This window comes from Kwoniella bestiolae, chromosome 8 (assembly GCF_000512585.2).
Source record: "Kwoniella bestiolae CBS 10118 chromosome 8, complete sequence".
Taxonomy (NCBI): Eukaryota; Fungi; Basidiomycota; class Tremellomycetes; order Tremellales; family Cryptococcaceae; genus Kwoniella; species Kwoniella bestiolae.
This window is the reverse complement of record NC_089248.1, coordinates 1,484,077-1,498,258: the sequence shown is the minus strand read 5'-3', so window position 1 is coordinate 1,498,258 and position 14,182 is coordinate 1,484,077. Positions and strand designations below refer to the sequence as shown.

The 14,182-nt window shown below is 47.3% G+C and overlaps 6 protein-coding genes across 6 annotated transcripts; 2 read left to right on the top strand and 4 right to left on the bottom strand.

Annotated features, from left to right (window-relative positions):
- Positions 1-151: 151 nt before the first annotated feature.
- On the bottom strand, positions 152-2,178 carry I302_109152 (uncharacterized protein; the record flags this gene model as incomplete). Its single annotated transcript, XM_019194881.2, has 7 exons — positions 152-238; positions 307-413; positions 546-852; positions 1,067-1,323; positions 1,440-1,518; positions 1,664-1,816; positions 1,966-2,178. The coding sequence occupies 7 exons, from the start codon at positions 2,176-2,178 to the stop codon at positions 152-154; spliced, it is 1,203 nt and encodes a 400-aa protein (XP_019043717.2).
- Positions 2,179-2,515: 337 nt separating this feature from the next.
- I302_109151 (uncharacterized protein) lies at positions 2,516-4,276 on the top strand (the record flags this gene model as incomplete). Its single annotated transcript, XM_019194880.2, has 2 exons — positions 2,516-2,725; positions 2,804-4,276. The coding sequence occupies 2 exons, from the start codon at positions 2,516-2,518 to the stop codon at positions 4,274-4,276; spliced, it is 1,683 nt and encodes a 560-aa protein (XP_019043716.2).
- Positions 4,277-4,538: 262 nt separating this feature from the next.
- Positions 4,539-6,934, bottom strand: I302_109150 (uncharacterized protein; the record flags this gene model as incomplete). Its single annotated transcript, XM_065870807.1, has 7 exons — positions 4,539-5,105; positions 5,173-5,249; positions 5,318-5,357; positions 5,485-5,808; positions 5,918-6,052; positions 6,155-6,746; positions 6,840-6,934. The coding sequence occupies 7 exons, from the start codon at positions 6,932-6,934 to the stop codon at positions 4,539-4,541; spliced, it is 1,830 nt and encodes a 609-aa protein (XP_065726879.1).
- A 564-nt stretch (positions 6,935-7,498) lies between these two features.
- Positions 7,499-8,973, top strand: I302_109149 (uncharacterized protein; the record flags this gene model as incomplete). The annotated part of the gene is made up of 4 exons (XM_019194878.1): positions 7,499-7,854; positions 8,053-8,241; positions 8,396-8,888; positions 8,962-8,973. The coding sequence occupies 4 exons, from the start codon at positions 7,499-7,501 to the stop codon at positions 8,971-8,973; spliced, it is 1,050 nt and encodes a 349-aa protein (XP_019043714.1).
- Positions 8,974-9,803: 830 nt separating this feature from the next.
- I302_109148 (uncharacterized protein) lies at positions 9,804-11,887 on the bottom strand (the record flags this gene model as incomplete). The annotated part of the gene is made up of 9 exons (XM_065870806.1): positions 9,804-10,478; positions 10,540-10,550; positions 10,675-10,736; positions 10,784-10,855; positions 10,910-10,996; positions 11,059-11,289; positions 11,353-11,488; positions 11,603-11,641; positions 11,704-11,887. 9 exons carry the CDS (start codon positions 11,885-11,887, stop codon positions 9,804-9,806), a joined length of 1,497 nt encoding a protein of 498 aa, XP_065726878.1.
- A 510-nt stretch (positions 11,888-12,397) lies between these two features.
- On the bottom strand, positions 12,398-14,149 carry I302_109147 (uncharacterized protein; the record flags this gene model as incomplete). The annotated part of the gene is made up of 7 exons (XM_019194876.1): positions 12,398-12,728; positions 12,843-13,081; positions 13,151-13,257; positions 13,326-13,485; positions 13,549-13,652; positions 13,714-13,766; positions 13,854-14,149. 7 exons carry the CDS (start codon positions 14,147-14,149, stop codon positions 12,398-12,400), a joined length of 1,290 nt encoding a protein of 429 aa, XP_019043712.1.
- Positions 14,150-14,182: the final 33 nt, after the last annotated feature.

Below are 14,182 nucleotides of genomic sequence, written 5' to 3'. Positions count from 1 at the left end.
GCAAAGAGAAGAAAGCAATAACCCATCCCAACCAAAACCTAGCAACCAGATCTATTCTGCCCTATCCGAGATGACTTATCATACTAAGAGATGATCTATTGTCGGTCTACGCATCAGATCATACATCAGCATGCCATCGTCTTTCGTAGCGTCAAGACCACTCACAGAGGTGTCGCTTGAGGACCTTGGCGATGATGTCGGTATCGGGGAAAGCCATGTGTTCGAGGGATTCAGAGTACTAGAGTATTACAAACAAACAGTAAGCAGTGTTTGAAAAGCTGTCATGAAGAGACCGAGACAGCTTACAGGAGTAGGGACATCGGCACCGGTGACTCTCTCAGGGGGAGCATCGAGGTAATCGAAAGCAGGGGATTCACAAATCTGAGCGATGATTTCAGAACCAACACCGAATGCTGCGGATTGTACACGGCATTAGCACTGGTCCATCTTGACCAATAATCCAAGACACCACAATCGGATCATGCCTGAATGATCTTATCGTGGTTCTTGGGCAGTATTGAATGCAAAGAGGGAACATCGCTCACCTGGGAAACCACCCTCGACAGTGACCAAGTGACCCGTTTTCTTGACCGACTTGATAATAGTATCAATATCCAATGGTCTGATAGATCTCAAGTTGACAACTTCAACCTTGATGCCCTCGTTCTTCTCGAGCAATTCAGCGGCCTCAAGCGAGTGAGTGACCATCTTGGAGTGGGTCACAACGGTGACGTCGGATCCTTCCTTCTCGACCTTGGCTTTACCAATGGGCAGGAGGAAGTCCTCGGAGAGCTCTTCTTTGGTAATTGGGAATGAAACACCGTAGAGCAATTCGTTCTCGAGGAAACAGACCTATGGTTTTGGGAAGAAATTGTCAGCTACGATTCTACCAAGGGCGCTGTGCTTCTCGAACCGTGTGTCTAATGCATATGATCGATTTTGACAAGTCGGATGATAGGCAATTCCGAATGGAATTATTTGTTACACCCGCACAAGAAAACATATAGTGCTCCACCACCCATAAACCCTCTCCGCAGAGCTATGTTCACACAGAAACAACACTCACAGGGTTAGGATCCCTAATAGCAGCCTTCAACAAACCCCTACAATCCGCTGCCGACCAAGGTGAGATAACCTTCAAACCAGGGACGGAACCGTACCATGCCGAGTAATCTTGAGAATGTTGAGCGGCCACACCGGCAGCGGCACCGTTGGGACCTCTGAAAGTGACTGGACAAGGGACGTTTCCACCTGACATGTAGTAGGTCTTACCTCCCGAGTTGACGATTTGGTCGATGGCTTGCATGGCGAAGTTCCATGTCACTGAGAAGGTCATGGAAGTTAGTTGATCGTTCTTTCGACTATTATCCCTGGTCAAGACGATGGGGTCTTATGGGGAATACCCAAATGTACGAAAAGCAAGAGAGAAAAACACTCACTAAATTCGCAGACTGGTCGAAGACCTGATAAAGCAGCACCGACTGCCATACCTGCGAAACCAGATTCGGTGATTGGGGTCTATAGTATGGTTCGAACGAGGATCAGCAACATTTCAGATACAGAATTTTCACCTTTGACCAAGTTGATCACATCCTCGAGCTACAAACCAGAGATCTGGTCTGATTTCATGGTTCAATAAATCAGAGACGAAATTGAGACTCACATCAATCACTCGATCTTCTCCGAATTTATCCAATAAACCTTTAGTGATCTTATAAGCACCGTTGTATCGCGCGACCTCTTCACCCATGATGAAGACGGTTTCATCTCGGTTCATCTCTTCCTCCATGGCCGAGTTGAGGGCTTCTCTGACAGTCTGCAGGTGTGTAAATACAGAATATCAGCATCGATCTTTTGGTTGACCATAATAATCGAGTTTGTGATGAAACAAATCAAGAAGTATTGTAGATGGAAGTCTGTTCAGAGACAGCCGATCCGACAACAAGTGCAAGAGAGGCAGCGTACCATCTGAGTAACTCCCTCCTCAGTACTAGCCGCCCTTCGTTGCTCAGCACCAACCAACCATTTGGGTTCTGATCGAGCTACCCTAGCTAAGGGGGTAGTCAAAAGCGCATTTCGCGAAACAATCTTGCTCCCGGCTGAAGAGGACGAAGAGAGGGCTCGGATGGATGACGAGGTGGGTCGGAGGACCTTTGAGAGGGCTGCTCGGGATGCCATTTTGGGTTGAGGGTGTGATCAGATTAGGATGAGGATGAAGGGGATAAGGAGTGTCAAATACAGTATAGTGAATATGATCTTGATCTGAAATTCGTCCACATGCAGGTAGGTGGAATCAACATCCCCATGCCAGATACAAAGATCCGAGGAGCCGCCCCCGATTTAGCCGTGAGTTTGTTGAATATCTTATACACCTATTTATTGCCATTTTATCCCAAAAACACTCGAGGTGGAGGTGATCTACCTTGACTCTCGATTGTTTTGGTATAACTTACGGTCGATGTAACCTTGCAATGTATCTCTTCTGCATGTCTGCATACCATCATCGTATAACATGATGATACTGCTACCATTCATACGGACAGCATGTCCAAGGTGTCATCATCACATCAGACGCAACCTCACCCAGATCAACCCATCCCTTCTCCGTCAATACTCCTCCAGCTCCGTTTCTGACGATACCCAAGGTCACTCTGAGGATTTCCAAGACATAGCAGGTGAACTACGCCGAAGGAAACGCAAGGCAGATTCGAAACGACGGCAATATGTGAGCTATCACCTCCTCCTCACTTGTCCAGCCTCCTGCCACATATCATTTCGCTGTCAGACAGTTGATGTATCACAGGGAAACACATTCATAGACCATCTCCTCGTAACAGTCCGAGGCGGCAAGGGGGGTTCCGGCGCATGTGCTCTCCAAGCCACTCTCAAGGGGTCCGGTCCCTCCGCTCCATGTGGTGGTAATGGCGGTTCAGGCGGTTCAGTGTACATCACCACTTCCCCCTCCCTCTCATCTCTTACTACACTCAAGAAACGGGTGATAGGTGGTCAAGGTGCAAGCGGATCAGGAGCCCATAAACATGGTCGACGTGGTGAAGATGTACTTATCACTGTACCAGTTGGTACTATAGTCAAAGAAATAAGAAGAGAGGGCGAGGAAGAGCGATCAGTAAGAGAAGAGAATGATCTGGGTCTAGACGAAGAGGAAAAGCGCAAAAGGAAATGGCAGAGATGGATCGTTACCCACCCCTCGGCTGGTGGAGAGGTCTCGCCAGAGGAATATAAAGATGCTGAAGATCTCCTAAAACGAGAAAATCGATGGAACATCCGAACACCCAGCTTAGAAGAACAACCACCTATAGAATTAGATCTGGACCAGCCGCTAACCGAACCTGTACTACTGGCTAAGGGGGGTTTAGGAGGCCTAGGCAATCCTTTCTTTAATTCCCCCCGAGTATCCTCCAAAGGATTTCTCCCCCCAACCCAAACATTCGAATTCGAATTGAAGCTTCTCGCCGACGTGGGATTAGTGGGATTCCCAAATAGTGGGAAATCAACTATACTAAGGTGTCTTACTGGTAAATCCCCTGAGATTGCGGGATACGAATTTACGACGCTCAATCCTCAGATCGGGGTTGTAAGGGTGTTTGATAATGGGGGTTGGTCGAGTGATTTGGGGGTGGGGGAGGAGATTGAGGAAAGTTGGGTGAAAAGGGAGAAAGAGGAGGTGGCTAGATTATTGGGCGAGGAGGTCTTCCCTGACACAACTTCTCGATACAATGCCGAGGTAAGAGAAGGGGGGAGGAGGGGAGGGAAGAAAGGAGAAGTAGAGAGAATTAGATTTACAATCTCGGACAATCCTGGATTACTTCCAATGGCATCTGAGAATGTGGGATTGGGACATAGTTTCCTCAGATCCATCGAAAGATCACCCGTATTGGTATATGTTTTGGATCTCAGCAAAACCTCTCCTGTTGAGGATCTCAGGGTATTGAAGAATGAGTTGGAAAGTTATAAGAAGGGTCTAAGCGGACGAGCAGGGGTAGTGGTATTGAATAAGGGGGATATGGTGGTTGAACAAGAAGGTAAAGAGAAAATCAAAAAGATCGAAGAGTATTTACAGGAAGGTGGGGAAGAGATGGAGGTGATCGTGTTGAGTGGGAAATATAATCTTGGTATACAAGGGCTGGTGAATACCTTGGTGGGGAAGGTGGAATCCGCGAGGGAGGAGCGGAAGAGGGAGATGGAAGAGAGGGAGAGGATGAAGGCTGAGCCGAAGAGAGTAGGTTCGTTCGGTGTGAGGAGACTGGAAGTATAGGTCGATCTCTTGTGTAGCATTTGTACCATTATGTTGTACTTCTAGCGCTCACCGATCAATACAGCAAGTGCATAATATCATAATCATCTTGAGTCCGCAGGTGGACCTCATCATGATATCATAATCTACCAGAAGATGTTCATACACAAACACATCTATATTCTCTTTGTGAAAGTTCCCTCTTAGAAATACAACACATCTGCTGACTCATATCTCCGACACCCAAGTCAACCTCCAAGAGTTCGCCATTCTCTAATCCACTTCAATCCCGTCCCGTCCGTCTAGACGCCGAAGTGTTCCTCCTCCCCCTCCCCTCTCTACTACTCCCCCTCTCCGCATCGGGGGCCTCAGCAAATGTCCCAAGCGTCATCGCCCTACTCGTACTCCTCCCTCGTCCAATACTCCCCAACCCGCTCGGAGGGGTAGTAGCCAACAAAAGCAATCCAGCCTGACTACCTATTCCCAGTGCCGGGGAGAACTCTCCAGCACCGTTTGATCCTATCCTTACTAATCTTACTATATTGTTGCTGGTCGGTGTAGCGTTGGAATTAGTACCATAGGTATAGGATTGTAATCTGCCGTTTTGCTGGAGAGACGAGGGAGTCTGCGTTTGCAGGCTTGAGGGTGAGGCGATGAGTAGAGGTGCTCTTTCGCCGATTGAGGTGGATGCTGTGGAGGGTAGGAGGAGGTTCAGCGAGGCTGAGGAAGAGGCTCGTTGAGGTTGACCTGGTCGTGATGAGGAGTGTATGGAGTCGGTATCGGACTCGTCGGATGGTGAGGAAGAAGGTGAGGAGGTAAGTAGGTGTACACCCAGGAAGGTGGTTGCGATCTGCAACAGTCATATACAGATTTAGTTCAAAGTCATCTCATTTGAGTTCATATAGCGGGACACTCACACCAAAGGCGAAATTTACGAAGCTTGAGAATGGGACGTCCTTGAACTCTTCGTACAGTACTGCAGAGCCTATGATAGCTGTAATACTTTCCATCAGCTATGCTCATTGGGCCATATTTATGCGAAAATGAACTCGTTGTACTCACCTGCCAAAGAGAAGAATACGAATTGAGTAGGTATGACCTCCTATCAGAGAAATACCAGATCAGCTTTATGCCCATTCTCCCCTTGTGATACACATATCATATCAAGAGAAGGTCAGAATGGCACGGGAGATAGGAAAATCGGCAAAATCAGCAATCGTCAAACCCACCTTACTCTGAAACCTCATAAGCGCCCTATTCAACCACCTAACCTGCCCAATACTCGTCCCAGCCACCATAACCACTAGAAACCACGTAATCCCATAATTCCAAGATCCGAAGAAATCGTTTGATAATAGCGAACTTAACGCTTTGGTAGATAGCACTGTATATCCTCCGAATAAGGTGCAGACCCCTATGTCTACAAGGAGGTATCGATGGCCGTATGATGAGTTTGAGAGGATTATAAGGGATATGAGGAGGAGGATGGTGAGGATTGTGTAGATTATGAAGGGGAGTCGTTTGAGGGCTGCGATGAGTTGGGAGGGGTTGAGCTTTCATTATGAATGAAGTGAGATCAGCGTTGACCATACAGCAACTTGAATATACAGTTTTGTGGGAAGATTGTCAGAGGACATGAATGTCTACTGGAGGATCACTTACTCTGGGATTGGACCCGTTCGAACTCCAAACGACCGTGATAGCACCTATGATAGCCAGGGCCATACCGAATAATTCACGCTTATGAAATCTCTCTCTTAATATTAGAGGAGCGAAGATACAATTTGCTATTAAAGCCTAGACAAGCATATACAGGATTTAGCTCAACCCGCCTTCAGTTCAATAATGGTAACAAGTAAATGGCAGATGTACGTAGAAAGGGAATCGAAGTAAACTCACAACAGTACCCAGCGGAGCAACCACACTAGCAGGTGCGAACCCGTAACTGAGGAAATTCCCACCTTCTCCTATCGTGATTAAGATTTGTCCTAACCACCATAGTTTCGACTTCAGATATTCCCCCTCCTTCACATGTCCTTCTCCGGTCCCATTTCCATTCCCATTTTTGGGGGGTTGACCGTCTGCCGAGTCACTGCCATCTGATTCGGGGAATTGGTGAGATGGTTCAGGCGAGTTGAGCTGAACATGTTTCGTCTGGGGAATGACTAGAGGTGAGGGAGAAGGTGATCTACGTTTAACGTTTGAGCTTGAGCTGGAGTTGAAGTTGGAGTTGGGGTCGAGAGGTTCAGATGATAAGACTACAGGTATCACCGCGGTGCCGTCTTGTGGTATTATAGCTTTCCGAGGAGATGGGCTCGGAGTGTTTTCTTCAGGTATAGGTGAGGGGGCGCTGTTATGATGCCCGTTTTGTTGATTATATGTTCGACCGGCGATGCGGTCTTGTTGGTCCTCTTGGTCATCGTCGGAATCGCTGGAAGAACCGCGAGAAGCAGCCTCTTGATTTCGTCTATGAGCGAGTTTCTGTAGTGTCCTGTACGACAGATCAGCAGAAGCACAAAGTATGCAGTGGTGTTGCGGACCTGGCGGTGCATAGAACGAAGGTTGTGGAGATGTTGACACTCACAAAGCCAGACTTATCAGTATGTTCCCTCCGCATGCTATGCCCACACCGATCAAGGAGCTCCTGGAAACCGTCGAGATGGGATTGATGTTGACCATAGTTCTGGTCTTCAAGATACAAGGGGCGGTAGAGAGTGTTTCCAAGTCATGAGTCGAGATCTGGTATCGCTGCTACACTACAGTCTCTGTGATCTCCTTGCGCATATATATGTGCTTGTACTTAGCGCTCGCTATGAGAGTAATCAGTCAAACAAAGAGAAACTCTCTCCATATGATTTTGTCAACTTGGACCTGAACATGATGACGCCAGACTCGCGGTGATCTGCGCTTTTGACTCATTACAGTCCTTTCTAATGAGCATTACGGGTCACGTCCAACTGGTAATTACAATTATATTGTAATCAAGCTATAACATAACTTCCCATTTGATCCCGTCGATGCATACGAGTATAAGTTATGAATGACCCAACAAATAAAGTCAATCAACATCGTCAACATCCAAAAGCCTCTCTTCAAATTCACAGGACGCGAAGTGGACTTAAGTTGGTTGATAAACCATACAACATACGACCTGAGACCACCAAGATACTCACTCATACGTCCTCCTTCTCGACAGACAATCTTTTGAAAAGAGACAAAACACAAGTAATCACGCCTAGCAAAATGTCAAACGACTGGTGGACCTCCTCCTCTTCCTCCACACCCCAACAACCCTTCCACACCCCCCAACGACCCGGCCAATTCCAACATTCCAACAGCACCAACAGATCTACTCGCTTCTCATCCAACAATGTAGGCGACGAGCTAGACTCCGAGGACCTGAAAATGGCAGATTCAATCAAGTTCTTGCCTTCTTTTGCGAATTCGCCAGCTGGCAAACTTGCGCTGGGAACGAGTCCTCAGAACTCGATGAGCCCCTCTGCAGGGTTTGGAGCTGTGAATAATACGATGAGTATGGGTGGGGTGGGGAGTCCGAATGAGGGGAGGAGGAGTCCTGGTGTGAGGGAGAGGGTCGAGAGGTGGGTCGATTGTGTCTTTCTCTTGCATTAACTGGAGAGGGGGTTATGGTTCCACCGGTGTATTTAGCTCGAATTTAAGTGGGAGTCCAATACACTTGACTTGAGTGTTGGGCATCAAGACTGTTTCCCCTTTTATTTCGACTGAGCTGGGATCCATCGTACACGCCAATAGCTGACACTCTCCTTCACTTCTCGCAGAGACTCCCCACGACACCATCGACGTTCGCTCCTGCACCAAAACTCGCAACTCGGTTCTTCTTCTGCGTTTGGCGGGGGAATGGCCATCGACGAAGATATGCCTCCTACTGCCAGTCTACGAGATTCAGTCAACGAGAATGGGAATGGTGCGATGCAAATTAGGAATAACGAGGTCAACAATGCTGTCGAGTGGGTATTGTTTTTTCCCCTGTGAAGAGGCGAACTTGATCTTGATAGTAAAGAACAAATATCGAGAGCTATATCCCCTCATCTCGTTCTGATGTCCACCTCCCTACCCATAACATGAAATTGATCAGAGCTAACATCCCCCCCACCTACACAGCCTCCCAATCCCCTCAACCCTACTTCCAAACCAAAGCACAACCTCCCTCCACATATTCGGTCCCCCCCTCCCCATCCTATCCTCCCTCCAACCCTACCTATCCCAATTCGGTCCCATCACCTCTTTTGCGCCAGGACCAGAAGGAAGTAATTGGTACATCGTCCAATACTCCAATCCCGTCTCTGCTTCTTACGCATTACGTCGACATGGTGATATCCTCCAAGGGAAATATATGATAGGGTTTAAGGTTGTTAATGAATCTAGCCAGAATGGATTTACCCAATCTCCAGGTCAGGGACAGGGGCAGATGACTAGCTCAGGAGTGGGAACACCAATAAGAGTTCAGGAGGGGAAGTCGATCGTCAAGCCTCGAGCGGCACCTGTTAAGAAAGTTGTTAATGCTAATGGAGGGGGTGGGGGAAACGAGTATAATTGGGATGATACTGAGGAGGAACAGAAGAATGGTTGGGGAGGATGGGTTAGTGAGAGATTGGTGAGTCCTTTCTTTCTGTGTTGTCGAGACTTGGTGCGATCGGTGTTTGCTGATATGACATATTGTAACGTAGTTTGGTCGATAGATACATTTCCTCACCTCCTGATCATTTTCCAATTCCTACTTGTCGAGCGTCAGTAAGGATACTCTAGCGGAATAGTCATGTTGATCCACACATAGCACTTCGCCATCTCACCATTTACATACACTTCACAAACAACCCATACCCTTTCATATCGCTTCATATTTGATGCATGATTGATGTGATGATATCTTTATACAACTTGACATATGTGTGAGAATGAATGAAATAGAAGGTATTGCACAATCGTATAGAATGGTCGATGAAAATACAACGTATGCACATCGATTAACAATATAAAGCAGGAACACGACGGGAGAACGAGTAAGGATGGACGACGTATAGCACAGGTGCAGGAAAGAACGAGATGAGGAAGGCAATGTATAGTACATCGAAAGAGTTATGGAGGTAATCGCAGAAGAACAATGGAAAGGGATAGGCCAAAATCGAATAAGGAGGTAGGTGTCGCAAAGAGACAAAGAGTTTGAGGTATCGCCAAAATCGATGTGAGAGAGAATTGATGGATGAATTGAACCGGACAAGGACAGTTGAATCGAGATCCACAAATGCTGGGTATGTTGATGTCACCATGATGACGGGAGATATCTACAGGAGTCGAGTGTTGTTCGCACACCGAAGAAAAGTAGGATAACCTTGCAAACCGTATGGGCACCTCTTGGAAGATCGTGTGATGGGATGGATTCTTGCAGAAGTACGTTAGAAGAAGCACCGAAGATATTCCAAGGGTCAAGGTGAAAGCAAGATTGATGTCTGCTTAAACATAGGCAGTCAGTTCTGAACATACGAACTGATGAAGGAGATAACTACTCACACTACTTCGGAGCACTAGTCCAGCGTGATTTAGCTGGAGCATAGGCCGAAGTACTTTCCGAAGGCAAAGGCCAAGCATGGGGGTGTTGACCGATTGGGGTGATATTTTCCTTTTGAGTCTTGGGCCCGAAAGACCCACCGGTGGTAGCGGTCGAACCGGAATTTCTGGTACTTTCGGAATGACTATTACTGAGACTGACACTCTCGGGTGACTCATCATCCACCATTGTGGGACTTTCCATTTGAGATGTTCCTTGATGACCGTTGCCGGACGAGGATAACCATCGAGCATTATTGTAAGGTAAAGGAACGAATGGTGCGGAATTGGCGTTGAGCGAAGTCGGAGAGAACGACCCATTCGAGCCAGAGATTTGTAGATTCGACAGTCGGTCAGTAATATCGGTACCGAAGGGATCGAAGGTGAGTCTTCCAGGCGCGGATAGTCCTCGACTGGAGGAAAGAGCCGGGAAAGAAGGTTTGACATATTTGCGAGTGATCACCGGTCGACCACCAAGAGAAAGACCATTCGCATTGATCAACGCAATTGCTGATACTTCATGCTCGAAGTAGATAACTGCTTGAAATGGTGTGACCGAAACGATCGTGACTCGTTGAACAGGACCGAAGGTGCTAAAGATCTCTCTGACGACACCGGCGTTAGGGAAGTACGAGGAGTCCTGTGCCGTACAAAGCAGATCATGTCATGAGCTAAGTATCTTACGAGGTGAAGGCACTCACCAAGTTCTCAACTAGAACAGCGCATTCGTCCGTTAATTCTCGTCTGGTAGGTACGGAAGGTGGATGGATAACTCGGTTGGGCAAATTACCAAAAACACCTGCCAGTCAGCTTGGAATGCAAGTAGAAGAACCCACTTGATCCGAAATTCTTCGAGTCCCTTTGCACAAGTGCCCAAGAAATATCTATCTTGAAGCCCCTGACATCAGGTGTCAGTGGCGCGTGCTTCGCAGATATCGAACTCACTCAAGCCAAGTCCCATTCATGTTATGCATAGCTTCGACCGCTTCTCTGTGGGTCGACATGAGGATGAACCCTCTGGATTGCACGAAGTCAGCTCGCGACATTCTGAGAGATGAGCTGACGATTCACCTTCTTCTACCCATACCATCAAGCTGTGAAAGTAAAGTAGAATGCTCGACCATACCAAATTGCGAGAAAAGGGATTTGAACTGCATTCTAGGTTCGCCAAAGAGATCAGCTCTTGACTCTCAGATTGCGATTGAGCTGACAATACTCACTGGGTCAGATCAAGTGGTAAGCCCATTACATAGAGGTTTCTCGGGAGTGGGCCTTGAGGATCGATATGTCTGTATCCCAGCCCAGTGACTTCAGGTCGTAAACCCCTTGAGAGGGACGGTGGAGTAGGTGGAGCTCGAATATCGATAGCGAGATTAGGATTGCTAAGCTCAGGAGTCATGAGACCTTGGTTGGTGGGAGGGGGAGCTGAGGAAGGTGCTTTGGAGAGTGTGCTATGGTATCTCGTCAGCGCAATATATTTCGGGACAAATGTAGGTCTTTGGCTTCTCACGCACATTCCACTCGGAGCGAGGTGTTGCTTGAGATCCATACATCTTTCTACTTCTGCTTGAGATCCTACCCAGAGTTGGGCCCATTGAAGGGTAGTTGAGGAGGTGGATTGAGGGTGGAGAAGGACACCTAGGACTCGAGCTGCGGAAGAGGAACGAGCTTTAGTATGACTTGGCCAAGAGATGAATGTTCGAATTGCGCCGAAGAAAGGTGTGCCATGCGAGAAGGGTGTGCTTGAGTAGCGAAGAGACTCACTAGTAGTTGAGAAGAGGTTGATAAGATTCTCGGCTGTCACTGAAGAATGAAAACGTTAGCTACCTTCCGCCATCAAGCTGAGGAATAAGGAGTAAGCTTACCAGCAGGGTTCAACCCATAAATCCTCAGTTCATGCTCAGGTTTCCTAGGGGTTTCTTCTTGGTCTTGTACCTTGTCACCCTCTTCCTCTTTGGTATTAGTGACTGATCGAGTATCAGAAGAAGTAGGATGAGGGGAAGGTAAAGGGGTATCGTCGGGATGGGTGTTAGTAGTGGATGTAGACATGATAGGTATGTATAGGGATACTCTTTTCCCGATGAGGGGGGAAAGAGAGGGAAGAACGGGTGGTGTAATATACAGGAAGTGACTACACAATGAAGATACTCCTCAAAAAGGTCTATGAAAGACCTTTTCAAAAAGAGCGTAGGGTGTATATACGCAGAGTGGTGTGTTGTGATGAGAGTTACTTTATATGATGCGATAAGTAAGAAGAGAGAGAGAGAAGAGAAAGAAGAAGAAGAAGAAGAAGAATGAAATAATGAGATTCAAGTTGAAGAATGAAATCAATCGCGTATATCTGATTTATCCACTTTTATATACCTTTGATATAACTAACACAGTCACCCTCGATCTCAATTTGATCAACGCACAGACCACCCACCTTCCTTCCTTCCTTTGTCAATTTGTCATCTTGATGACGCAACCTGACCAAATCGACGTACGATATACAATAGTAATGCATATATCCTCCTTCCATATCCATATACAACACATCGTTCCCTTCCCTTCCCTACCCTACCAATCAGCAACCTCATCAACAGGAGTGAACAATGGAGGTGGTTTAGGCATAGGTCGATGAGGTCTGGACGAAGGTGTCTCCTCTGTGGTTGTGGGCGTAGCGTATAGTACTGATTTATACGACGGCGTTATCTCCATACTCGTGCCAATATCGAGATAATCATCTATGATACTAGAGCTGAGCGGTAGTTCGACAGGAAGGGACGATTCGGTAGGTATAGGTGTGGAGGAGTGGGAACGTGGTTTGTAGATTAGAATGATGATCAGACCTATAATGCAGAGTACCAAGAATAAGATGCATTTGCGTCGGCCAGTGTTGGCTTGATACCTGCCATCATCCAAAATAACATCAGCCCCTTGTACTGATCAACCCTACAAGGAGAGTGAAAGCACACAATGTGTACTCATTGGGCTGTAGGAGGGCAGAGAAAGCTCTACTAACCTCTGAGCAACCTTCAACTCCTCCTCAGCACCTTTCAACTCCCTAGCAGTCATCTGGACATTATACTCCACACTGTCCAGCACCGTCCCCTGCTCAACCACGAGGTTACCCAGATCCCTGAACAGGTCTGCTAGCTCAGAAATGGACGAGGCGATCTGGGTGATTTCATTGGTACGTTGTTGGATATCTATATCGATCGCTGAGGTGGATTGGGATTGAGACTGAAGTTGATTTTGCGTCTATCAATACATCAGAGCGATATGAGCTAACACCTCTTGAACAGCCTCGAGAGGTTTTGGTTAACTCACAGCTTGTTCATCCTCTTCCAGCTCATCTAGCAGATCAGTCCCCCTCAGCGTTATAGCTCCAGAAGCTACCATCAGATCTTTATTCTTGATAGCCTGGCCTTGCAGTTCTATAACCCCACCGCATGGGAAATCATCAGCTCACATAGTCCAGCCATAGGAAAGAGATCGAGCTCACTTTGCATATACACTCGCTGCTTCTTCCTGAACACCCCCGATAACTCTTGTACTTTCTGTGCGAGGCCCCGTTGAACATTCTTGGCAGTCATGATTTCCACTCTCTGAGCTCTCGGTCCGGGGTTGACAGATGAAATAAGGGAAGTACATCTTCGGAAGTCCTACGGCACACATCTGGAGATCAGTAAAATCCACGAAACGATGGGAGAAACAGAACCGCTCACCCTGGTTATATCCGCTGTTTGTCGTTCAATCTCCCTCTCCTCTGCTGTCCTATCTGTGAAACCAGGTAAGACGTGTTTGGCGTGTAGCTTGTCCAGTGATGAGACTACCATTACGATCTATCAGCTATACAACCCATCGCGAGATATACCCAAACTTGAACTGACTCTTTGTCTTTGCTCTCGAGAGGATCTCATCAACTTCATCGCTCATATCCACCCTACACCGTGAATCATATCAGCTTAAATGACTCCCTGGTCATCATCCAAACATAAACAAGCAGATGTGATAGGAGGGAGATACTAACCATCTAGGAGGCAATCCCTTTCCCCCTGAAGAGCTCCCCATCAACCCAATCTGCTCCTCATCATCCCCTATATCAACCGTATCGCCATACTGCCTATTCGATTTCCTAACCCTACTAGAATACGTGGTCGACGAATCCCTCACTGAGAGATAGAATAATGTCCTGGATCGTGTGATTGGTTGGTCGTATCTTGCGTTGCTGGAGGATGGAAGGGAGGACGAGGATGAGGAGTAGGGGTTGTAGAATTGGTTGGTATTGGACGAGGAGGGGGAGTTGGGGAGATAGGGGTTTGACATTTCGACGTTTGTACCTCCAGCCCTAGGTCACTT